Source organism: Tauraco erythrolophus, chromosome 3 (genome assembly GCF_009769465.1).
Source record: "Tauraco erythrolophus isolate bTauEry1 chromosome 3, bTauEry1.pri, whole genome shotgun sequence".
NCBI lineage: Eukaryota > Metazoa > Chordata > Aves > Musophagiformes > Musophagidae > Tauraco > Tauraco erythrolophus.
The window spans coordinates 61,353,023-61,378,574 of NC_141467.1; the positions used below are offsets into that span (position 1 = coordinate 61,353,023).

The window sequence follows — 25,552 nt, forward strand, 5'->3', positions numbered from 1 at the left end:
ACTGGCAAATACTGCTCTTTAGAGCAAGACATCAGGCAGGAAATCAAGGCATATCAAGGTATGTATTGTCATGTGACATCCAGTTCCTTTCAGCAAGGTTGATGTCATCCTTTCTTGTGCTGCATAAAGTAATCTTTACCAGAAATCCATGATCTGAATCATCACACGTGTGTTTTCCAAATTACACTCAAGTCACAACTGTTCACATAGAAATTGTTAGCTGCAGGGTAGCACTTTGGTACTTCAAAGTTTACTACAGCTTCGATGCACTTTGTTCTCTTCAAGTGAAGCGGGAAATAGCCCGTTATATAAAGTTATTATTTAAAAAGTCTTGGGCCTCTATGAAGGAATAGGGAGCCAGGATAATCGTTTAGCACGATGTTTTTTTTTTTGTAGAATTCTCTTTACATTGCTAGAACGACAACTATGCAGCTGATAGTGCTGTCTTACAGTGGTAGGTCTTATATAGATAGGTGCTATCATTCAGGCAAACTGTATTCAAAATGAAACAGTGAATATTGCAAGCAATCAGCGATTCAACATAAAAAAGGGTCATCATGCACTTAGTGACCATCAAATCATTTCAGAGGAAAATATCAAATAAGTGAAAAACCTCAACTTGAAAGAATAGAATTCTCTGAAAAAAAACATCAAGACTAGTAATGTGTGAATGTTTTTGATGGATTTTAAGGCCAAAAGAAACTACTGGTCTCTATTACAGAGGCCAGCTCACATTTCGATTCTGCAGAGTGTTTAGTGACTTTAATAAGAGATTTCAAAAACTGGGACTGATCAGGATGAACCAGGCCCCATGATCATTAACATGTACTACAATACCATATGACACTTCTTACAGTGACATAAATACTGTATACTGGTGCGACAGAAAAATAGTGCAGAAGCCAATTAAGTTGTACAAACAATTAATTCAACATCAGTAACTCAAATATGCGTTATGCAGTCTGAAATACCCATTCATAGAAAAGTAATAGTATTTCAGTAGGTCAACTCCATTTATTTACTTGCACGTGAAAAATCAAGTCAGTTCTATCAAAGGCTGGGAATATGTTTAAACCAGCACATTTATTTACCTTTTAATCATTATATTACTGTATCTTTCTCTACTTTTGCATGAACATTATCTTTATTCAAATATATGTCACAAGTTTGTAAGAAAAGATACTTTGAAAGGATTTGGAAATTTCCTGAAATTGTAAGTTTTACAAATTAATTATTGATTATAGGCACATTTAAATTGAATAACAATATAAACTCAGCAAGACCTCCCAACGAGTTCTTATTCAATTTTCAAGAACAAGCAAATGAAACACTATCCATTTGCATTTGCTGTTTATAAGCTAATTGCTTACAAGTAGTGGACAAACCACATCAAGTCACTTTCTCCAGTAGAACAAATAATGTACTGCTTATTACTTAATGATGATCTGGCGTGATTTAGTAATTTGCACCCTATACTTTCAAGTTAATCTGTTATTTTCTAGTGGTATTATATTTCCTTAACTATAAAAGTGATGTGCTGGAAACTTTAAACAAAGTGGACAAATATAAGCTAAGCTCAGAAGGCAATGTTTTTTTAATTGCTGCTCTTTAACACTTACTTTATTGCTCAACTTCTCTCTTAGAGGAAAGGGTTATTTTTTCCTTATCCATTTTCTCCTTTCCTCCAGTCAAACTCTACTATGCACCCAATAGTAGAGTAAAACCTTAGAGTTGATTTTTGATTCCTCATCTTTCTTTTTTCTAGCTTCTCTTCTTCAAATCCTAAGTTATTTCCTACTTTTGTCAGCTTTTCTTTACCTTTGTCTCTGAAATCCCTTCTTTCCATCCGAATTTCTCACATTGGTAACCCCACTTAGATTTTCTGACTGTCCCTCAGTCACTTCAAAAAGCTGACTCTAATTTGGTCTTCTACTCCAAGAGATGCTGTCAGTTCTTTCTTGATCTCCCCATCATACCAGTCTCAAATTCCATACATAACTGAGGTTTCTTATGCCTCCAACCTGTACCTGCCTTTGTCTTCCCTTCTTATTTTTCTCCCCATTGCCAAGACTTCTAGGTCTGTGGCTCATTTTTCACTTCCTGTTCAATTTTTTCTTTTGCTTTTCTAGCCCTGGAGGTTTTGAAAACTTCATGTGATCTGTCTTTGAAGTTGTCCCTGAGTTGAGTATGCTGTTGAACCAAATGATCCCTGGAGGTCTGCTTCAACCTGTTTTTTCTGTGATTCTTCTACCCAGTCTCACTTTTTCCTGGGAGTTCCAGATAATGCTTTTAGTTTACCAGACTTTACAAGTATTACATTGTTTATTTGTTGCTGTTGTTGATTTGGTTTCATCCCCTAGTTACATTGTGATGCACAAAATCAAAGAAAAATTGTTCAACTCTTTTCTAAGTGATAGTTATAAGAAATCAGCAATTGTGTCCTGAACTGGGTAAATCTTATGTGTCAGTAATGAAAATAAGATAGAAGCTTTGTTTTGAATGATTTTGACTTAGTTTTATACCATCACGACAACACAGAAGAGTTAGGGGAATCAGAGCAGATCTGGCAGCCTGATGGGGGTAAGGCTGCCACAGCTGCATGGCCCCAGGTCCAACCAGTGCCACGGCTGAGCCTGTGTTCCCAGTGAGCACACACACAGAGCATGTGTACATACCATATATGTACAGGTGTAAAGGACCAGCTGCACAGATAGCCCAGACACACACAGCAGTCGCACAAACACGGACAGCACCAAGTGCCTCATTCTGCCCCTCTCTCTGGCTGAGCTCGATGGAGGACCACTTGTGGGAACATGTATGTGTATGCATATATACAAGGGAGATGTCTCTAGCAGCTGAGCTCACACACTCAGTCTGCTCAGCAGCTCCTCCTGGATCCCAGTCTCCCTAGTTGCTGGCACCTGGGAACATAAGCCCCTGAGGCTGTAGCCCTGCTCCAGCTGGTGGTACAGACCATCTCACACACACACGCATGCGCACACAGAGCTATCTCACCCTTAGAGACACACATACACCCCAGCAGGTATCATCCCTAGAGGCACCCATACCCTGTCTCTGGCAGCTGGTGGGGACTGCCCTGGCCTCTCCAACAGCTGCTCATGTGGCCTCATCCCTACAGACATGGGCCTCTGACCCCTAGTCCCTCTCCACTTGCTGGCACACAATTTCACTCCCTCTAGTTTCTCCAGTTGCTGTCAAGCAGGACCCCAACTGGGTCCCAGCCCAGTTGCTGGCACGCAGACCCAATATCCATACATGCACACACACACACAGAAGAGAGAGTCCTTCACTCAGACAAAGAATTAGAAAGAAAATTAAGAAGAAGTTAGGACAGACTGCACTGATCAGGTGCAGGACTCAACCAGACAACCATACTGTCCTGGTTTTAGCTGGGACAGAGTTAGTTTTCTTTTGAGTGGCTAGAACAGCTCTGTGTTTTGAATTTAGTATGGAATTTATTATGAGAAGAGTGTTGGTAATGCACTGATGTTTGTAGTTGATGCTATTCCCCCTATACTCAGCACTGGTGAGGCCACCCCTTGAGTACTGTGTCCAGTTTTGGGCCCCTCACTTCAAGAAGGATATTGAAGTGCTGGAACGGGTTCAGAGAAGAGCAACGAAACTAGTGAAGGGTTTAGAGAACTTGTCCTATGAGGAGCGGCTGAGGGAGCTGGGACTGTTTAGTCTGGAGAAGAGGAGGCTCGGGGGGACATTATCGCTCTCTACAATTACTGAAAGGAAGTTGTAGGGAGATGGGGGTCGGTCTCTTCTCCCACTTTATGAATGATAGGATGAGAGGGAATGGCCTCAAGTTGCACCAGGGGAAATTTTGGTTAGATATCAGGAAGAATCTCTTTACAGAGAGGGTTGTGAAGTATTGGAACAGGCTGCCCAGGGAGGTGGTAGAGTCCCCATCCCTGGAGGTGTTTAAAAACTGTGTGGATTTGGTGTTGAGGAACATGGTTTAGGGACCCTGACAATGCAGGGTGAATGGCTGGACTCGATGATCTTGAAGATCTCTTCCAACCAGACGATTCTATGATTCCATGATTCTATGAGACATCAAGGACTTTTCAGCTTCCTGTGTTTTGCCAGTGTGCAGGAGCACAACAGGCTAGGGGGGAGCATGGCTGGGACAAAGGGTCCACAAATCCCAGCGTATGATTTGAGTTTAGATTTAGGATTGAGGCCCAAATTGGCTAATGGAATATTCCACATCATGAAATGTCATGCCCAGTATATAGATGAGGGTGGGATGGGAAGTTTGGATTCTCTCAAATTTTCTTGGACTCTTGGAGTTCTGTCTCTCTCTCACTCTCTTTTTGAATCCTTCTTTTTGGGGCTCTTGCTCTTCTGGGATTGCAGTTTTGGGACTTCTCTGTTTCGGGATTGATTGCTGGGATGGGCTGGGTGGTGCTCCCCGAATGGCGAGCAATTACACTGTGCATCACTTGTTTGTCTATACTATTATATCTTATATATTATCACATATTATTATCATATTTATTAATATTTTTATAAATAATACTTTAATTATATTTTATTTCAATTATTAAATTGTTCTTATCTCAATCCATTCTTCTCCTTCCCTTTTCCCCTTTAATTCTCTTCCTCATTCCCTGGGGGTGGATGAACAAGTGACTATATGGTGTTTGGGTGTTTAGTTGCCAACTGGGTCAAACCATGACACATAGTAACCAACAAACTATTAATTACGTCCAGCCTTTTTGACTCTCTGATCCCTCTATTTTCTGATACTTGTTCCTCCCCAAATCACCTATATCCACCCCTTTCCCTGCCTTTGATTCCTCCCCTAAACGTCTCGTAATAAGTCCTGTGCAATCTTGAAATGCTCTTCCTGTGTTTTAAGGGTGTGTTCCACACCCTTAAGCAGCAAATCCCAGTAGTTTGAATTGACTCATCGTGATGGATTTCATGCTGGGACATTTGGACTGAGACTCTCCTGGTGCAGCCTTTGCAGAGACTGGGAACTGGGAGAGGGTGTCCCTTCCTCTGAGTCCTTGATATGGGTTCCCACCTGCCCTTGTGCCCCTGTGCTTGTGGAGATTGGCTGACAGCTTCTGTGGTGGGCCTGGGAGAAGCCAGAGCAGGGTGTTATTTGGACTTTCCCCTGGAAACATCTGCCTGTGCTCCTTTGTGAGTGTGCAGAAGATCTTTATCCCACATCCTAACATGGATTGTCTTCAGATATGTCTGAAGTTTTGATCTTAAGGGTGCACGATGCAAGAAGTGTTGAATTTTCTTGCTATGCTGTTTATGTGAACGTAAACTTCAAATGAGAATATAAATGGGGAATTTGGCCCTGTTCTTGTTCACATAATCGAAGGAATAACTGTACTGATTTGAGATAAAAGACAAATATTGAGTCTGAGGCAGGAAAAATTTCAACTCAAAAGATTTAGGTTTCTTTTCCACTTGGAGAAATGTGTGGGCAAATACAGAAAGGTTGGAATGCGCCCACTGTCTGAAATAGTGATGACCAAAGCAAATAGTAATGACTCAAGCATTATCTCTACAAAATTTATATCTCTGTTCAATCACTCAGGAGGCACCAACTACTTAGATAAATAGTCAAGCTTCTCTTTCCCATTGTAAAATTGATTACTAAGTGTGTTTTTTCAAAGCTGGTAATTTTCTTACATGTTATGGAGAATATTCCCGTATATTTTTTTCTAGAATATTGCTCCAAATAGCAGGAGTAAATGGAATTGGAGATTAGAAAGCCTGAGCACTGTATTTCTAATTGAAATGTCTTCACCTGACAGTGTTTTTGTATTTATGTCTTCTCAAATAATGTAAGTACCATTTCTGAGGAAGATAGCACCTCTTAACCACTATCAGCCATTTAGAAATTGTTCCCTTTTACCCTTGACACTGCACCAATCTGTATCTTCACCCTTCTGTCATGGCAAAGTGCCAAACACTATTTGTGCAACCTGGGTAGTAAATACCAAATGATAAAACCACGTGACAGAGATTCAGTCTTGCTGTTTAACAAATCATGCCAAAATGACTGTTTTATTCAAGCAGGCATGTCATATGGAAAAAAGGCAGAACCTGGAGCAGTACTATGTAGTACTGTACTAATATACTGGATCACTATCATTAAGGGAGAACTGAATAGAAACGGTTTGACAATTTTAATGCTGTATATAATTTACCATCTCTCTAGGTTTTGTGTTCTTTGGCCAGCTTGTTTGTTTACACTAGTGGCCTGATGGGAGTGGATTTGCACAGTGAAGCGGTTGATGCTAAAAATCCAATGAGCTCAGGGTCCAATGTCCTCATTATGTGTGTTTAGGGAGAAGTTACTCTGGGCTTGTTGTAGTCTGTTCCCACAGACTGACTGCCAATCTGTGGCAAGATCGTCATCATTGTGTTCCTGGAACATATCCTCTGGTTTAGTTTCATCCAAAAAGAATGTAGTTTTTTGCTCTAAAACCACTCCATGCTGCAAACCAGAAAGAAGTAGGAAGGCCAACGAGAGAATTCAGTTTATATATTCGAACTAACGTGCTGTTGTAGGCACACCAGTATGTTTAGGCTCAGACAGCTGTAATGCAGAGGACTCTTATTTAATGTACTTTGAGTAATAAGTAATAAGTATATTTATCTTGAATTCATCTGCACGTAACTAGAATTCTCAAATAATGACTGTACTTTTCTTTTAGTGGAATTACTTTGAAAAGAACTGACAATGGGACAGTAGTTAATACAAAGTCAGCAGAGAAAGACCAATATTTCTGCAGTGAAAACTTTCATTTTCTTATTCTCATCAATAAATTATTCTTTACTTCTATTAGGATTATTTTCTTCTTCTGCCAAAACACATGAAAATATTAACCTAGTCTTTAATGCAGAGCAACCTGTGATACTTGCTTACCGTTTATATTTTCCAAAGGAAAATGTCATAAGTCACTGAATTCTGTACATAACTCCTTCATAAGGAAATCAGAATTATATATTGTGCTTTCAGATTGGGGCCAAACTAACTAAACTCAAAAACTAACATACCATTGGTGAATGATCAGAAGTATACTAACCTTCTATATTGGAAACCCTGATTCAGGTGCCCAGAATAAATAGTCTGGAAAAAAGGACTGTCTAACTTGCATTCTGTTGACCTTAGCGTGCCCTTAGGTTACTTTTTCTTTGCAACCAAAGAAGCAAAACTTCCTTTCTCGCTTCTCCTTTAATTCAGGCAGTTTTTTGTTCTCATGCTATTAATAGATGCCAGATGCTGGAGATGGGACTTAAAAACACACCTGAAGTCTCATGATAACATCTCAAGAAGTAGCAGTAGTAGCATTTTTATTGACGGGGCAAGTATAAATTTGGTACTTGTGCACTTGACTGCTCAGCAACTCCTATAGTATTTTTGATACTTTTGATATGCCATTTTTTTAAACATCGTCATTATACTGCTTTCATGTCTGTCTTTCACGGAGTCTTTTAGAAGCTTCCTGCCTCTGCCTCTGCCTGAAAACGTTTTACCTCCCTTTCTCCAACTGTTTCATCCATGCATCCATGTCCCAGAGTTTTCTGTTTGATTATAGAGCTTATCTAAAGTTACTCTGTTAGCAATTTGAAGATTTTGATCACTTATTTTCAGAAAGGTCATTTTCTTTTTTAGTGAGTGCTAGCTGAGATTTTTTCCTGCTATTTTGTATTAATTAATCCTTTTATTTCCTTTATCAAAGTTATTGTGTTATTCAAGATGTTTCTTATATTACTTTGATGTGCCCTACATTAGACGGATGCCTAAATGTGAGTCTCTCATAATGCTGAAACAGTATTCCCTGACTTCTCTTCAGTGGTTGGTTTTATGATATAATTTTAAACTTGCTTTTTTTCCCTTTCTTTTGCCTATGGGCCTACCTCTCTTCTTTGTCACCCCGGTTTTCAGCTGGTGTAGTTTCACTAAATCAACATGTAGTAAAATGAAATTGCTCTTACAGAATAGAGGATTGAGCCACAGGGTTGCATTTCTCAGAGTTTTGGAATGTTTTTTTCTTACTGCAGTGAAGCAGGTCTCCTTTTCAGATGCAGCAGCAGTGGGAGCCTTAGAGTAGGTCCGTTTCTCAAAGGAAATTAAACCAGAGTCACAGAGCATATTTTCTAGTGTCTTTTTATTTTACTCTGTAGACAGAAAACCCCTATATTTTGTGAGCAATATACAGAAAGCTACAAACAGGCAAATTTCACATATGGGGAGTCTTGCTCTCAGCAGGTTCATTCTTCATATTTGATTATATCTGTCCCCTGTGCTCATCAAACTACTGGTGCACCTTGTCTTATCTGTTACAGAGTGACATCATCCTTCTTGTTCTTATGTTTAAGCAATCTGTAGCTCAGAAGCCATTAACATTAGCACCTTTTGTAGCAGTTCTGCAACTCAGAGGAACTGCTTCACAAAGCTTGAGAAAATTGCATTGACTCAAGCTGGTCTGTGTGTAGGTTTCTATCTGTACAGAAAAGGCTTAACCTCTACAGTCTAATGAATGTTTATATGAATGTCCACGCATTACTCTATAGTGGTATGTTCTAAGTAGGCACATGCAGTGTGTTTTGAAGAATGTTTTTTACAGAATCACAGAATCACAGAATGTTAGGGATTGGAAGGGACCTCAGAGGATCATCTAGTCCAATCCCCCTGCCTGAGCAGGACCACCTAGATTAGATCACACAAGAACGTGTTCAGGCAGGTTTTGAACATCTCCAGAGAAGGAGACTCCACAACCTCTCTGGGCAGTCTCTTCCAGTGTTCTGTTACCCTTACTGGGAAGAAGTTCTTCCTCATGTTTAAGCGGAACCTCCTATGTTCCAGCTTATATCCATTTGCCCTGGTCCTATCATTGGATGCCAGTGAGAAGAGCCTGGCTCCATCCTCATGACAGTCACCCTTTACATATTTATAAACATGAATGAGGTCCCCCCTCAGTCTCCTCTTCTCCAAGCTAAAGAGACCCAGCTCCCTCAGCCTTTCCTCATAAGGGAGATGCTCCACACCCTTAATCATCTTTGTGGCCCTGCACTGGACTCTCTCAAGCAGTTCCTTGTCCTTCTTGAACTGAGGGGCCCAGAACTGGACACAATATTCCAGATGCGGCCTCACCAGGGCAGAGTAGAGGGGGAGGAGAACCTCTCTAGACCTACTAACCACATCCCTTCTAATACAGCCCAGGATGCCATTGGCCTTCTTGGCCACAAGGGCACATTGCTGGCTCATGGTCATCCTGCTGTCCACCAGGACCCCCAGGTCCCTTTCCCCTGTGCTGTTCCCCAACAGTTCCGTCCCCAACTTGTACTGGTACATGGAGTTGTTCTTACCCAAATGCAAGACTCTACACTTGGAGGTGTCACCAAAGCCTAGTCGGACTGCTGTCGGCATTAAAACCTCATTAGAAGAGGAAAATATAGATGAGGGCCCACCCAGAGGGTTGCCTAAGGTGAGACAGTCTGCCTCACGCATTCTGACTGCCTCTATTAAAAAAAGGAGGGTAATTGTCATAGGTGATTCCCTTCTGAAGGGAACAGAGGGGCCAATATGTTGACCGGACTCAACCCACAGGGAAGTCTGCTGCCTCCCTGGGGCCTGGGTCAGGGATGTCACTAGGAAACTCCCTGGTCTGGTACAGCCCTCTGATTATTATCCATTATTGGTCATGTAGTCAGAACTCATGAGGTAACAGAGAGAGGTCCAAAAGCCATCAAAAGGGACTTCGGGGCATTGGGGCGATTGGTTGAAGGGTCAGGAGCGCAGGTAGTGTTTTCCTCAATCCCTTTAGTGGCAGGAAAGAATACAGATAGGAACTGGAGAACACACTTGATTAACAGATGGCTCAGAGGCTGGTGCCACCAACAGAAATTTGGGTTCTTTGATCATGGGGAGGCTTTCACAGAACCGGGTCTGAGGGCAACTGATGGATTTCAGCTGTCTCAAAGGGGGAAAGGATTCTTGCTCATGAGCTGGCGGGGCTCATCGAGAGGGCTTTAAACTAGGTTTGAAGGGGAAGGGGGATATAACCAGGCTCAGGGAATAAGGTCTCCCACCCTCCTAGGGTGGAATCGGCGTGCTCAGTTGGCTCTCTGAAATGCCTGTACACCAATGCACGCAGCATGGGGAACAAACAGGAGGAGTTAGAAATCTGTGTTCGATCAGGGGATTATGATCTGGCAGCAATTACTGAGACTTGGTGGGACAGCTTGCATGACTGGAATGTGGTCATGGATGGCTATGTCCTCTTCAGGAAAGACAGGCCAGCAAGGCGAGGTGATGGAGTTGCTTTTTACGTGAGGGAGCAACTAGGGTGCATTGAGTTCTGTCCAGGGGCAGATCAGGAGCAAGTTGAGAGCTTGTGGGTGCGAATTAAAGGACAATCTGGCATGTGTGATACTGTTATTGGTGTCTATTACAGACCACTGGATCAGGATGAGGAGGTTGATGAGGCCTTCTACAGGCAGCTGACAGAGGTCTTGCAAATGCAGGCCCTGGTTGTCATGGGGGACTTCAACTATCCTGATATCTGCTGGAAGACCTACTCAGCCAGCCATCCACAGTCCAGGAGGTTCTTTCAGTGAATATTTTTGTTGCTTAATTTTTTGTATGTTTCCTATAAAATGCGTTGTAATATATACTCAGGTCAAGGGAAATGAACATTCCATTTGTTATCCTAATAGAGCAGACGGTATTGTTAATTTTTACAAAAATTTAAAGCACCAACTGATCTTTTTGTTAAGAAGGTTAGATGATCTTGAGGTCCCTTCCAACCCAAACCATTCTATGATTCTTTGATTCTAAGGTTCCTTTATAAATAATGCAGATCATGTAGCCTAAATAAATGTCAGACCTAACATTTTCCAGATGGTGAGAGACGTATAGACACAGGGAGCTATGGAAAATATTTTCCAGTTCTTTATATTTCAACATGTGCATGTTTTCTACTTCAGACTGATTTATTTAGGCTTGTAGCAATAGAAAGCTGTATTTGATTAGATCATTATCATCTCTCTGGTTACTGCAGAGATGCACAGTGCTACAAAAGGAACTGTCATTTATTTATCTGTTAATATCTTTGTGTTGTGTTATAATTATCTCTTACTCTGTTCTGGTGTGTCCTGTACTTAATCCATTTGGTTTGGTCTCTCTCCAGAAATGAAAGAACTTGTTGGTGTTTTCTTCTTGTAATCATTTATTTTTAAAGGGATTCTTAAAAAAAGCCTTGAATATGCTTTAAAATTGTGCTTACAGTTACTTAAATTTTGTGGTTTTGATCATGGAAATTACTTGTAGGTGTAAATAATATAGATATTAATCTTTGTATGTAAACAGTCATAACACAAACAGTCTATACCTTTTCTTAGCTCCCACAGATGTTTTGCTTTTTCAAAACTGGGAATGTAAGTTAGAATGTAAAAGCATGGAGAAGATTTCATGTTGATATGTCCCTGCTTTTACTAATCCCCAGTGCCTAGCTCCAGTGTAGTCCAGCCCTACCATTCAAACGGCTGGTCACAGATGAATATAGTTGTTAGTTTTCCTTTGGAAACGTGATCTCTCTCCTTTCACTCTGTGAAAGAATTTGCCCCTTCATGATCGGTGTGGCTCTTTGCTTTGTTGCATGTTTCTATTCAGTTTGCTGTTGCGTCTTATCCTCTGTCCTTTGAACAGTTTCTTGTTTGTCTTATATTCTCTTGTTGCTAATCTGCACACAGTTATGATTATACCAAGAGTTATGATATAAAATGTCATTTGGATATATAGCCTAATTATGCTAATAAACAGATTCATTTATCTTTGTTACTTGCCATCCATATCTACCATTTATTTTAACATGATACTTTTGAGTTAAAAACCTTGAAACTAGTTTTCGTAAGGCTCTGCCAAATTTTTGAAGATGTGTATGTATTATCTAGATCAATCTTATGTCACAGGCATAAGTGTTGGTACACTAATGTGTGGATGCAAGAGCTGCAGTGAATGCTTGGAGTTACAGAAAATAATAAAACTGACCAAGGGTCACCACTCCTATTTTGAGTCACAGTTGTAATAATGATAAAAAGTTGTAAACGCTGTTTTTTTCCAGTTTAGGTTAATTTTATAGAGATTTTAAAAAAATATTCCAATTTGGTTAAGCATACAGTCTATCCATCAACATTTCCCTCCTATCTTTCCGTATATAAGAGGCTTTTTCCCTTAAGTATTTGCGGTGTTATTTTACTCCTTGTTTAGCTTCTCCACTGGGAATCAGAAATAGCTATTCTTCAGTGATGGTGAATGACATAATATTTGAGTTTTATAAGCTGCCTTGGGGTCCAGTGAATTAAAAATTTAAGGAAATGTCAGGTTCTACTAGATATTTGGTAGTAAAAGAGTAATAGTATTTTAATTAGTTTTTGTAGAATATTGTCCAGTTTCAAGTATTTTTGCTGTAATTTTCTGTTTTTGTCTTAGTTCCTTCTTGAAAGTGGTTTTTAATTGTGTTTCTTAGGGCTTCTGCTACCTTTCTTCACTCCCAAGAGCTATTAAAATTACCCATTAGAGAAACAGTAATCTCCTCTGTGATCTACTACATAGCAGTAGAAATGACCAGCTGTGATTAGAATAGAAACACTGCATGGAAAAATTGCCATTAAGATGCAAACAGGAAAACTTTTTTTAGAAGTCATAATAAGAAAAACTGAAATTAAATGTAATAGATTGTGACTACTGCAAATAATATTTTGTAAAAGAACTTTGCATATCTGTATGATTATAAAGATAATATTGATGTGGTGCAAAATATGTTAATACAGTAACTCTGAATTTTATTCCAGAATTCTTTGAAGATAAGTGTTTATTTTTTGTGTGTAAGACTTTGGTCTAGAGTAGGAGAGGGATGAAAAAGTTGTAAACATATTTTAACTGAGAACTGTTTTTTAGAGTGTTATAAACTAGTGATAAATGTTGAAACCTTCAAAAGCAAGTTGAGTGTACACCTTTTATAGACGAGGGAGCACATTTATCTGCTTGCCCACCATTGTATGTGAGGTGAAAATCTAAAACCTCTAGGATTTGTGATTGCTACTCTCCTTTTAAGGAGACTCTCTCCTTTTCTGTTAGCCACACAGAAAATTCTGGTTTGCACAAATCTGGAGTTGAAAATGCCTTGGTACCAGTGAAATGCAGCTACTGTTTGAGACCTTGACTAGGTTAGGTGGTTGTCAGATAACTTGCCAAGAGAGACTTTGTAAATTAGATCCTGAAATCATGAATACTCAACAGAGAGTGAGAGGAGAAAATGGAGCACTAGGGAACACTTACTTGATGAGCTGCTTTGCTGAACAATGCAAAGCTATACTCCACATATTGTGTTTTTTTAAGCTTGGTATTTTTGTGAAGAGAATTACAGGATTTGAACCTGGAAGTGACTTATGCATGGATAGCTGTTGCTACTGCCAAACTTGAAAGTCAGTGCAGTCTTCTGGCAAAGTTTCGATGGGAAATCTTTTGAATCATGTGCAAACTACAATGATAATCTCAAGCTTTGTCTTTTTCTAGTGTTGGTGTATGAGGTCCATGTATACACGGGTGCTAAACTTGGTGCTGAAACAGATTCTAACGTTTATATCAACCTCATTGGGACAAGAGGAGACACTGGCAAAAGAAAGCTCCATAGATCTGAGAATAATAATATAAAATTTCGACATGGACAGGTAAAGTAAAAACAATGCTGGTTCTGATCAGAGTAAATTATGGCTAGCAAACTGTTTCTTCAACAAGTGTAAATATCTTTTGATTTACAAGTTTTATACAAGCAGTTTACCATTTTCTCATGCATTTTCTTTATTCAAAATTACTTACAGAATTACATCATAAGAATAATTTTTATCTGCAGGAGCAATCATTTACTGGGAATTGCACAATAGAATTTGAGTACTCTTGGTTATTTATGTTGCACATACAGTTAAAATGGTAACACCAAAAAAAAAATTTTTGTTCTCCTGAACAGATCACTGTGAATTTTAAAATCAAGTTCTAAATCCTTACTCCCAAGTATGTTTTCCAATCTTGGTGAAGCAGATAGAGCTAGAAAATGTAGTACAGAGATGATAAAATAATCCTTTGCAACTTGTCATGCCAAAGGAATCTAGTGCTGTCTCTGTGGAGCAATTTAAAAGTGTTATTTACCTTAGAAAACTTTAAAAGATTGCCACTGACTAGCCAGGACCAATATAAGACACATATAAATTTTGCAAAAAAAAAAAGAGAAAAAACCCCTATTCTGTACTGTTATAGTCAAAGCAAGAGCTGTCTTCAAGACCTTTATCATTTTCCTTGTATGGTTCAACAGATGGATATTTTCTGCATAAAGGCTGTCTCACTGGGAGACTTGGAGAAAGTTCTGATTAGCCATGATGGAGCTGGTCCAGGTAGGATTTAACTTCCTAGAGACCAATCTGTTTTCAAGTCCTTTTTAAACACAATGCACTTTATTTATATTGCATCCTTCATATAAAATGTGACAGAAGGTCTTGCAGTGATAAAACGTCTTCCCGCAGACTGGTCACTGTAATGGGATGGTGAAAAACAGCAGTAATGGACAGCAAAAAGGACATCAGTTTAATGTAAAATATGTCATTCCACTCTTGGTTTTTGAGTTTATTTATAAGAAAGCACTATTTATTTGCATATAGAAAACTCACGAAAGCATTGCTCACACAGGTAAAACAATCCTTCATTAGACAAATAGTGAAGACTGGCCAGAATGAAATTAAAGATATTCTACACCTGCTTTACTACCAAATAAATTCTGAGTAGCTATAGCATAATGTGCTTGCTGCTTTGGGCAGCAGTAGAAGAATTGGTTATTTATTTAATCAGTGCAAGTCAATGCAGAGCTGCTCCAGTAAGTTACATTGCATTCAGATTGTAGATTTTTTAATAAAAAAAGAGATAACTTTGTGATGAGAAGAATTTTTGATACAGGACCTTGAGGTGGGCACCTCTGGAATGATGTAAATGAAGAGAAGGCTAACATTTAAAAACATTGAAGACATAAACACTGCAAATATTTTTGCAGATTAGTGGCTATGAAGAAGTCAAGTGAAGAAAAGGAATTTTAAAGCAGTTCAGGGCCACGCTCATACTAGATGAGAAGAGCACTATTACCCTACTCTGTTCTGAAGTGACATCAAGCAACACCCATCTTGCCGACTGTCTGTGCTTTCTAAGTCTCTGAGCAAATTGTGACTAGAACAGAAGTAGGTTTATTAGTGCAGCCTTTGTATGGGATGTAAACTTGGTTCTTGTATCTTCGAAGTTCTCCAGAGTTTGCTGCCATCAGCAATATGGATGATTGTATATCTGAGAGTTTTACATTCTAGTAGGCCAAGACATAACAGAGAAGGCAGTGTGGTGGAGCTTACCTTCACTCTACTCCCCAGGACACCATACCATGCTCTCTCACCTCATCTCTTGTTTAAAAGGCATCATAGCCATATCACAGGATCAGCATTACAAATCTGCAACCAGACTCAGCTATCTTAAGATGTTCTTTGACAATGAAGTTCAAAATCTGTGATTTTGGAGGATTGTCTAAATGGGACAATGGATTGAATTCTATGTATAACAAAATTTGTGCCTCTGTAATTCAAATGATTGTTCGCTGTAGTCAGCATAGACCTTTTTTGAACTGTATCCAAAACTAGCCCCAGATAAGCCCGGCCTGAGGTGACCAGAGGGATTGAGAGCTGGAAAAGCATGGTGAGTCAGGAGAGGGACTGTCTAGAAACCCAGTCTTTTCGGGGTTGAGAGGGAGAAAAAAGGGTTCCTTTAGAGTTGGGGCTGTCTTTTTTTCTAATCGTATAACTTGCCTGAGTGATAGGGTAGAAGGTCTTTAGTGTTGTTTTGAAGACTGTCTTGAAAGGATCATGAAACATAGGCTTTGTTTGGGGCTCTGAGACTGGAGGGCATAGGTCTTTTCCCACAGCCACTGAGAATGAGGAAAGAAAAGGAATTTTGTCCTAGGCAGTAGGGTTTTGGCATTGATCAAGTGTGAGTCACTAGATGATGTCTTGTGATGCTGAGAGAATCTTCTCCTCCATAGAAACCTTCCATACATACCTGGACATTTATACAAGCAGCACCTTTCATCATTTTTGGCCTGTTTCAAAGTGACTTGACTGATTTAGCCTTGGCCAGGCTAGTAGGCTCCTTCCAGTGAAAGAGCATCTGAGGTATAGGATGGTGACAGAAGCAACTTGCAGAGTGTCCTGATGTGCTCTGAGCCTGAAGTCTTGAAGGGGAAATGCCATTCTGCTCCATGCACTGCCTGTGTAAGCCCTCCCTATGGGACAGAGGCTGCTGCCTTCTAGGGACTTCCAGACTCAGATGCAGCTGGGGAGGCAGAGCATGAGAATAAACAGGACAGTCGTCTGCTTCTGACCAAAACATTCTTTATGCTGTTTTGCTACAATCTGCTGATAAATAGTGGTATGAGTCAGGCAACACCTCGTAAGCAATATGACAAGTTGTGAGTGGTGCAGACACAGTGAGAACAGAATATTTGAAAAGCACTTTGCAGGATAACTGTACCAGTCACTAGGATGGTTTTTGGAAGTGATCTAAGAGATCAACATGGATGTGGCGGTGGTTACTGCTGTTAACGGAGAGGATGAATTCAGTAGCCCTACAGAAGTGATGCTGCACAGCTCCATGCCTGCTAGTCCCCCTAGTAGCAAGGCTGAGTATGTGTTCCTCCTAGGTACACACACAAACACATTTGTAAAACACATATATGTAGGTACATGGCTGGCCATGCAGATCAACAAGGACTGGAACTCAGAGCTCACATAAACAGCACCAATGGCCTTATCCTGTTACCCTCTCCAGCGGATCAGAATGACAGTCCAATGGCAAATATATACATATATATACTGCATGGATGTATAAGGCCTCCAGCAGTTGGCCAAAGACACTCAGTCTATCCAGTTGCTGGCTCTGGATCCTTCGATCTTCAGTTTTGCCATTTACTGGCAGCTAGACATATGAAGCCCCTCCAAGGCTGCAGCCCCACTCCATTTTCAAACGAGAGCGTAGTCTTAATGATGTGTTAATGATTACTCTTGTATATGCAATAACAACTTCACTGACAGAGGACCAAAATTTCCAGCTTTCACAATGATCTTAGTTAACTGCATAAACAACTTTGTCCATGATCACAAGGAATCGAAAGATGTAGATTGGGATGTGAATCGTGTTGGAAGTTCACAGATGTATGCATATACTTCTTTCCAAGGAAAAACCCACCCTTCTTAAAACTAAAACAGAGCAAGCAAAGAAGTAACATTGTACCTCTTGCAACAGACACAGAATAATGAAGCCTTCATTCTGTTAATATATCTTACCTGTTTACCCGATCTCTGTCTTAATATGACTTATGTTGCTGCTGGAAAAAGAAAATCTGGGCTTTTTTTCTTTAAATTTATTTAAAAAAATGTATTATTTCACATGGTAAACTTTTGTCATTTCCACACAGGCAATGGATGGTTCCTGGATAAGATTGTCATCAAACATAAAGAAGGAAAGGAAGCACAGGAGGTTGTATTTCCTTGTAATAGGTATGCCATTCATGGAGAAAAAGAATTTGTTACACTGCCAGCAATCTCAGGAAAAAATTGCAGAACAGGCATGTGCGCACAACCTAGATATATGAGCAAAGCCTGAGTTTTTCAACATACAAGGGATGCAGAATTTTGCCGTTGAAGAGAAAGAACAAAGTTGCTATATTGGTATAAGACAGAGTCGTAGCCTAATGCCCAAAACCAACTGTTGCATAGAAGAAAAGGTCCATTGATCTTTCTTTTATCTAAATTATACAGAGACTACATGAAAATAAATAAGCTTTCAGTTCTAATCTTTTTAAAAGTATTATGTGTAAAGATCTAACTGCACTGATTTTGATCAGTTTCTCTTTCTCAGTCACCGGAAACCATATATACATCCCGGAAATCTTTGGAAAGACCTTTAACTTTTCCTGTAAAGGAGAGCTACAGTATTTTCTTTAATTTAGCAAATCTTTACCTGTCTGTCTTACTAGGTCTAAAATTTTGCTGCCATGGGCGAAATTGGAAAATGCTTGACTCTCTCAGTTCTAACAATTACTAAACAGCCTATTTTTCCAATTTTTTTATTGCCTGTGACAGCTGCAGCCTGAACCTTTGGCAGTCATTGAGTTGAATCATATGGCTGTAACGGAAAAAAAGCCCATAAAATAAGCCAATAGATGAAAGTAAGGATTTGTATGAGTTATTTCTATATTAGTGTATTTAATACAATAGAAAAAATGTGAAGAACTGTAATTTAGGGCCAGCTAATTATGTTCTACAGTATGTGGTTTCTGGAATTTATGAGTTTGAGTTACATGGCTGAAATAGTTTTCATGATATGACAAAGGCTAATGGCTTTAAACTGAAAGAGGGTAGATTTCAATTAGATCTAACGAAGAAATTCTTCACTCTGAAGGTGGTGAGTCAGTGGAATAGGTTGCCCAGGGAAGTTGTGGATTCCCTGTCCCTGGAAGTGTTGAAGGCCAGATTGGATGAGGCTTTAAGCAATGTGATCTAATGGAAGTTGTCCCTGCCCATGGCAAGGGGGTTGGAACTAGATGATCTGTAAGGTCTCTTCCAACTCAAACCATTCTATGATTCTATGTTATTTTGGGAACTGTACCTTAAAGTCTTGAAAATCTTTAGCAGTTCGGTAAAGACAGATCCTATCTGTTTACAAAAAACTCCAGGGTTTCAATTTACAAATTTCCTGGAAATGACTAGGTAAGAACCATTTACTCCTCTCAAAACTGTTATTCAGATGATCAGGTTTTTGGTTTGGGTTTTTTTTTTTTTTTGGCTATTAGACTTTTTAATTGGTTTGCTGTGCATTAAAGATGGTTATTGGGAAAGAAGATGAAGAAAATAATTGTTTCTTTAATTTCAAGGAGATTTTATAAGACTTCTCTAAAGAGAGTGATACTTAATGAAGACACTTGGACTCTTTGTAAAACTGCCTTGTCAAAAAAAATTATGAAGTTCTTAGAAAAAGATGCATGACATTATGTATTGAACTAGAGGAGTCCTGTCATTGCCTGCAGTGCTGCCAATGTGTCAAAGTTTATGTTTTATTTTTAGAAACTGCTAGTGATCTTTTGTTTCTTAGTAGGGAATGAAGAGATAGCTCACAAAAGTTAATCAAGCTATTTATTGCAACAATAGTTGAAGTACAGTGCAGTTTAGACTTCATGCGTATGAGATTTATTCATAGAGTTTTGTTATATACAAGAAGAGAAATATATTATGGACCCTTGGGTTTAAACAAACACATCATCAACATGGAGCCAATAGAATAAATGTTGATAGTGAGTAAGTATTTATTTATTTTTAATTAAGTGAGAGATTGTTAAAGGCTGTAAAGTTTTATATTAGCAAGGGGGATCAACTGAAGGAGTATGGATGTGTGCTTGTAGTGAAATTATATTTCAGGAAAGATCCTTAGATTCATCAATATAAAAGAAAAGGAAAATAAAAAGAACAGTTCAGTGCATTGCTACAGATCTACAGAATCTTTAGAAACTTCCAGACTTGCAGGGGTTAGATATCATTTTAAGTACAATAAATATAACTAACTACTGCAGGTTATATAAACCCCCTCAAATGTATAGCTAAGTCTCTGATCCTGTAAATATTTAACATTTCATTTAATGTACTTCATATAGTACCATAGTACTTCATATTGCTACCATGAAAATTCCTATTTGCCTGGAGCAGAGTAAGCCAAATTCTCCTAATATGAATAAAGGCAGCTATGACGAATGTAGAAAAGACAATTCAATCTAGGAAGTAGTTTCAAGGCATAATTTGATAAAAAAGTATAAAAAAATACTGTTGGACAGAGAATGTAACTGTCAAATTACTTGTAATATACTGATAGTTGTTATTAATCATATTATTTTCATTTTGCAACGAAAGATGGTTAGATGAATATCAAGATGATGGGAAGACTGAGAGGGAGCTAACGGCCAATAGTAAGTATTAAAGAAAATTCGTGTTAGAACTATAGTATATATTAAATGCTTAGTTATTACTGAAGAATCCTTATGAATAAGACTGTAACTTAAGAAGAAAAGAGATAATAAAACTTGTTAATATTTTTTTTTCTGTTCATATTTTAGAGGATGGCAATTCAAAGAAAGCATTCATTAAAGGTAAGTGTTGTTTTCTACACCGTTGTTTTCGCTGTTTGAATTTAATCTGCACTTCAGTGTTAAATGATAAATATGTGAGCAAGTGACCTCATTGTATATGTAAACTATCAGCTGTGAGAGAAAAGCAAGACAAATTGGCTGGCAGTGGCCTACAGAAAGGACTAGGCCTTTGTAAGTAGTTGAGAAAAACATGATGCTCTTAAACTATTTCTGATTTTCTTTGTATTTCTAGTATTCTGTCCTGAAATCAGCCAGGAATTCCTCTGAGATGCAATTCAAGTGTTGTTTTGTTTATCCCAATGTCACTGTCATCTAATATATGGGGACAGGTCATCCTCTAGCAAACATTATCAAGTTGAAAAATGTGTTGTGAAGTGTCAGTGGAAGCATTTTCAAGTCAAAATCCATCAGGGTATTCCCAAAGTAGCCAGAAATAATGCAAGTTTAAACTCCAAATCTGTTAGTGAAGCTAAACGTAGTATATGCCTTCAGTTGCCTAAATCTACTTGAATTAGGAAAAATATTTCAATAAAAAACTATGCACCCAACTGTCTGTTTTTATACCTACAAAGATGGTCCCATCACTGTAGTACACTAGTACCTCGTAAGTGTTTAAAATTTAAGATACCCTCTCTTATGTTTCGCCCTTATGTTTCACCGGAAAAGAGAAACAGACTGACACAAGTATCTTATGAACATTTAACTGTAAATGTGTATTCTGCTTAACTGTGTCTGGGAACTGTACGAGACAAACTAAAATAAAAAATTTAATGTTTACATTTGGCTCTGGAAACAGTGACTTGCTTTTGGTAGGACGAGCCCTGATCTCTTGATCTGATTCCAGTTTCAGTGAAAATTAAATCATTTGCATTCGATCAAACAGTTTAGCCAACATCTTTATTGTTCCATGGCAACATAATTCTGACAAGAGGAGACAGATTAACTCAGATAAGTAAAGGCTTTCCCACAGAGAAATTTGATTTTCACGAGTGACTTGGAATTGGATTCTGCATTCTGTTAAGAGCACAGTTCAGAGATGCAGCCATAATATCTATTTCACCTTATGTTCAGAAAATAGACTGTATTTTACTACTAATCTAAATTTTTTTCCAGTACAGCTTCATTCTTTATTTTGCTATAATAAGAAGGCACAGATGCACAGACTGCTGAGAGCTTGTGCATGTCAAGAGCGATTAGACACCGTATTTTGATTATGAGAGGAGAAGGAGGGGCTTATTCTTAATCAGTTTGTGAGATGTTGATGTCATACTGTCAAGATGTCCAGGAGAACCCAAAGAATGTGTGCTGATTTCTTAGGTTGAGATTAGACGTTCCGAATAATTAAGATATAAAGGAGAAGAACTTTTTTAGGAACTTTTCTGCCAATTAGCTATGTATCAGCTTAGACTGAATTGCCCATTAGCCGTCTTTTCTTTACCCAGTGGCTCATTCCAATGAAGAACTGAGATAGCTGAGAGATCATGCTTTTATGTCTTACGTAAAAAAAAGGGCAAAGTCATGGAACAGGTTATCTTGAGTGCTATTAATGAGCACATACAGGTTAACCGGGTGATCAGGCCCAGTCAACATGGGTTTATGAAAGGCAGGTCTTGCCAATCAAACCTGATCACCTTCTATGACAGGGTGACCCGCCTGGTTGACGAGGGAAGGGCTGTGGATGTAGTTTTCCTAGACCTCAGTAAAGCCTTTGATACAGTTTCTCATAGTGTTCTGGTTGAGAAACTGATAACTGCTGGCCTGGATAGGCACACCCTCCTTTGGGTTAAAAACTGGCTGGACGGCCGGGCCCAAAGAGTGGTGGTAAATGGGGCTAAATCCGTCTGGAGGCCGGTCACCAGTGGGGTTCCCCAGGGCTCAGTGCTGGGTCCAGTTCTGTTTAACATCTTTATCAATGACCTGGATGAGGGAATTGAATGTACCCTCAGTAAATTTGCGGACGACACCAAGCTGGGAGGCTGTGTCGATCTGCTCGAGGGTAGGGAGGCCCTTCAGAGGGATTTGAACAGACTGGATCGTTGGGCTGAGGCCAATGGCATGAGCTTTAATAAGGCCAAGTGCAGAGTCCTTCACTTGGGGTATAAAAACCTCAACCATCGCTATAGGCTCAGGGAAGAGTGGCTGGAGAGCTGCCTGGCGGAGAAGGACCTGGGGGTGTTGGTTGACTACCGGCTTGATATGAGCCAGCAGTGTGCCCAGGTGGCCAAAAAGGCCAATAGGATACTGGCGTGTATCAAGAATAGTGTGACCAGCAGGAGCAGGGAAGTGATCCTGCCACTGTACTCGGCACTGGTGAGGCCGCACCTGGAATATTGTGTCCAGTTTTGGGCCCCTCGCTTTAAGAGAGATATTGAGCTCCTGGAGCGAGTCCAAAGAAGGGCGACTAAACTGGTCAAGGGGCTGGAAAATAAAACTTATGAGGAGCGGCTGAGGGAGTTGGGGCTGTTTAGCCTGGAGAAGAGGAGGCTGAGGGGAGACCTGATTACAGCCTACAAATACTTGAGAAAAGATGGTGGGGAGGTGGGGGAAGGGCTCTTTACATTAGTGTTGGGCGATAGAACAAGAGGAAATGGGCATAAGCTTAGTCAGGGGAGATTCAGGTTGGATGTTAGGAAGTATTTCTTCTCTGAAAGGGTTGTCAGCCACTGGAATAGGCTGCCCAGGGAGGTGGTTGAGTCCCCACCCCTGGATGTGTTTAAGAATAGGGTGGATGATCTACTTGAGGATATGGTTTAATGGGGATTAGGGATGGTTGAACTCGATGATCTCTAAGGTCTTTTCCAACCTAGAAATCTATGAATCTATGAATCTATGAAGGATGAGCAGGACTGATCTCAGGATTGTTCACAGTTTAATTTGTGGTGTTGTAGTGGTTATCTCTTAGACCTTGCATGTGAAGAAACTGAGCTTTATAGGAGGGTAACAATCGTGAGGGGTTTGTAAAGGTGTCTTGTACTGACTTTTGTGTCAATTCATCATGACACAGTACCAGGATTAGAGCTGATAAAAAAAAAATTGAAGAAATGCAGAGTCTTGGAAGTAAAAGTAATTGCTTAAGTTCTCCCAGCAGCTGCAGCAGTGAAGATTTCACATGGTAGAGCAGAAAGTAGTGATAAGCAGTCTCACTCACAGTGGAAGTGAAAACTTTCCATGTCATATAAATTTACTGAGTAAGAGGCAAGCAGCAGTGTTGATGTTAGGGAGCCATTGTTTAATTTGTTCATGTGGTCGTATTCATAGAGTCATAGAATCATAGAATGGTTTGGGTTGGAAGGGACCTTAAAGATCATCTAGTTCCAACCCCCTGCCACAGGGAAAGACATCTTCCCCTAGATCAGGTTGCTCAAAGCCTCATCTAACGTGGCCTCGAACACCTCCAGGGATGGAGCATCCATTCTATATGAGCTGCACTCCGCAAATGGGCTTCAGGGGAAGTAGTAAAAAGCCGATTGGCATGATTCAGTGCTGTTTAGTGATTTTCAGATTAAGATCAATGTGCTTAGGTAAGATCTATAACAAAGGTGTCGTGGTTTAATCCCAGTCAGCAACTAAGCACCACCCAGCCGCTCGCTCACTCCCCCTTGGTGGGATGGGGGAGAGAATCAAAAGGATAAAAGTGAGAAAACTCGTGAGTTGAGATAAAGACAGGTTAATAGGTAGAAGTAAAAGCTGTGCGTGCAAGCAAAGCAAACCAAGGAATTCATTCATCGCTTCCCAAAGACAGTCAGGTGTTCAGCCATCTCCAGGAAAGCAGGGCTCCATCATGTGTAATGGTTACCTGGGAGGACAAGGTAGCACTCTGAATGTCCCCCCCTTCCTTCTTCTTTCCACAGCTTTATAGGCTGAGCATGATGTCATATGGTATGGAATATCCCTTTGGACAGTTGGAGTCAGCTCCCAACTTCTTGTGCACCCTCAGCCTACTCGCTGGTGGGTGGTGTAAGAAGCAGAAAAGGCCTTGACTGTGTGAGCACGGCTCAGCAGTAACTAAAACATCCCTGTGTTATCAACACTGTTATCAACACTGTTTTCAACATAAATGCATCACATAGCCCCATATTAGCTATTAAGAAGAAAATTAACTCTATTCCAGCCCAAACCAGCACAAAAGATTACAAAACATCAGAGTGAGTCACTTCAAAGGGCAGAAACCTTGTTCTCTTTGGATAAAGCTGCTAAGATGTTCAACCATCAGAGAGTTTGAAAGTCATCATTGTTAAGCAGGTTACTTGAGAGCTCTCAATCTTCTTCAGCCAGACTGGCATTATGCCATCTTTAATGAAGCATAAATCCCAGATTCCTGTGAACACTGCTGCTGGCTATGGATTCTGCCAAAATGCAAAGTTTTCCCAGTAATCTTTGTACATCTGTAGATTACAGAGAGGCTCTGGCAAATCGAGCATAGAAACAGCTTTATTTGTATTCTCTTGATTCTGCTTTGTATGTTTCATGCTAGAGAAGAGAAAAAAGAGACTGCCTTGGTAGCGAAGGTGGATAGCTGCTCTCAGCTCTCAAATAATTAAGTTGTTTTGAGGGACAATGGAACTTTAAATCACTCTCTAAATGTTTCCTACATTGCAGGGAAATTTTATTGCTTCCATCTTCTATTTTATCTTTCCTTTTCTGCCTCAAAATAGGTGAAGTATTGTAATAGTACATAGTGAAAGATTTTATCTCAAAACAAGGAGATAAACCATAGTATATTCCATGCTGTCCATGCTGCAGTCAGTTAGAAGGAGCTGAATTCCTGTATTGTGGTTTCTGTAGGATGCTCTGTGATATTGTGGGCTTTTGTGGGCAATGCATAAAATACATTTCAATATTGATGAACAGATTTCAGTTAATAGATATTTCTAGGCCCACTCATCGTGTGTTGTGCAAGGTTGTTGGTATTAAGGCATGTAGAAAAGAAAAAACAGCAGAAATTCTCATATGACTTCCTTTGTTTTTAAATTATTCTCTACCTTGCCAGTATTTGCTAATGGAGTAAGAATAATCACAGAATTCCCAAATTGTAAATGGATTGGTCTTGCTTCTGAAAAGCAATGATAGCATATATTGCCAGGTGGAGGCTGAATTTCCTAAGAAAATAAAATAAGCAGACTGACTGCTCTGTCTAAAGGCAACACAAATTTCTACAATTTCTGGCAAGTAAGCAACCTGCTCCTATATCTGGCAAAGTGTGAATGCCATTATAGGTCTTAAGACCAAAAACCAGTAAAATCCAATAAAAAATCTGGAATAATGTATTG

At 39.5% G+C, this 25,552-nt stretch overlaps 1 protein-coding gene across 1 annotated transcript in view; it reads left to right on the forward strand.

Moving 5' to 3' along the window:
* LOC104374501 (lipoxygenase homology domain-containing protein 1) overlaps positions 1-25,552 on the forward strand; it is a 191,891-nt gene that overhangs the window by 79,038 nt on the left and 87,301 nt on the right. The window contains exons 26-30 of the mRNA XM_086609313.1: positions 13,583-13,737; positions 14,376-14,454; positions 17,562-17,643; positions 20,047-20,102; positions 20,250-20,282. Of these exons, the coding sequence (XP_086465439.1) occupies positions 13,583-13,737; positions 14,376-14,454; positions 17,562-17,643; positions 20,047-20,102; positions 20,250-20,282 (405 nt within the window). The remainder of the gene's footprint in view (positions 1-13,582; positions 13,738-14,375; positions 14,455-17,561; positions 17,644-20,046; positions 20,103-20,249; positions 20,283-25,552) is intronic.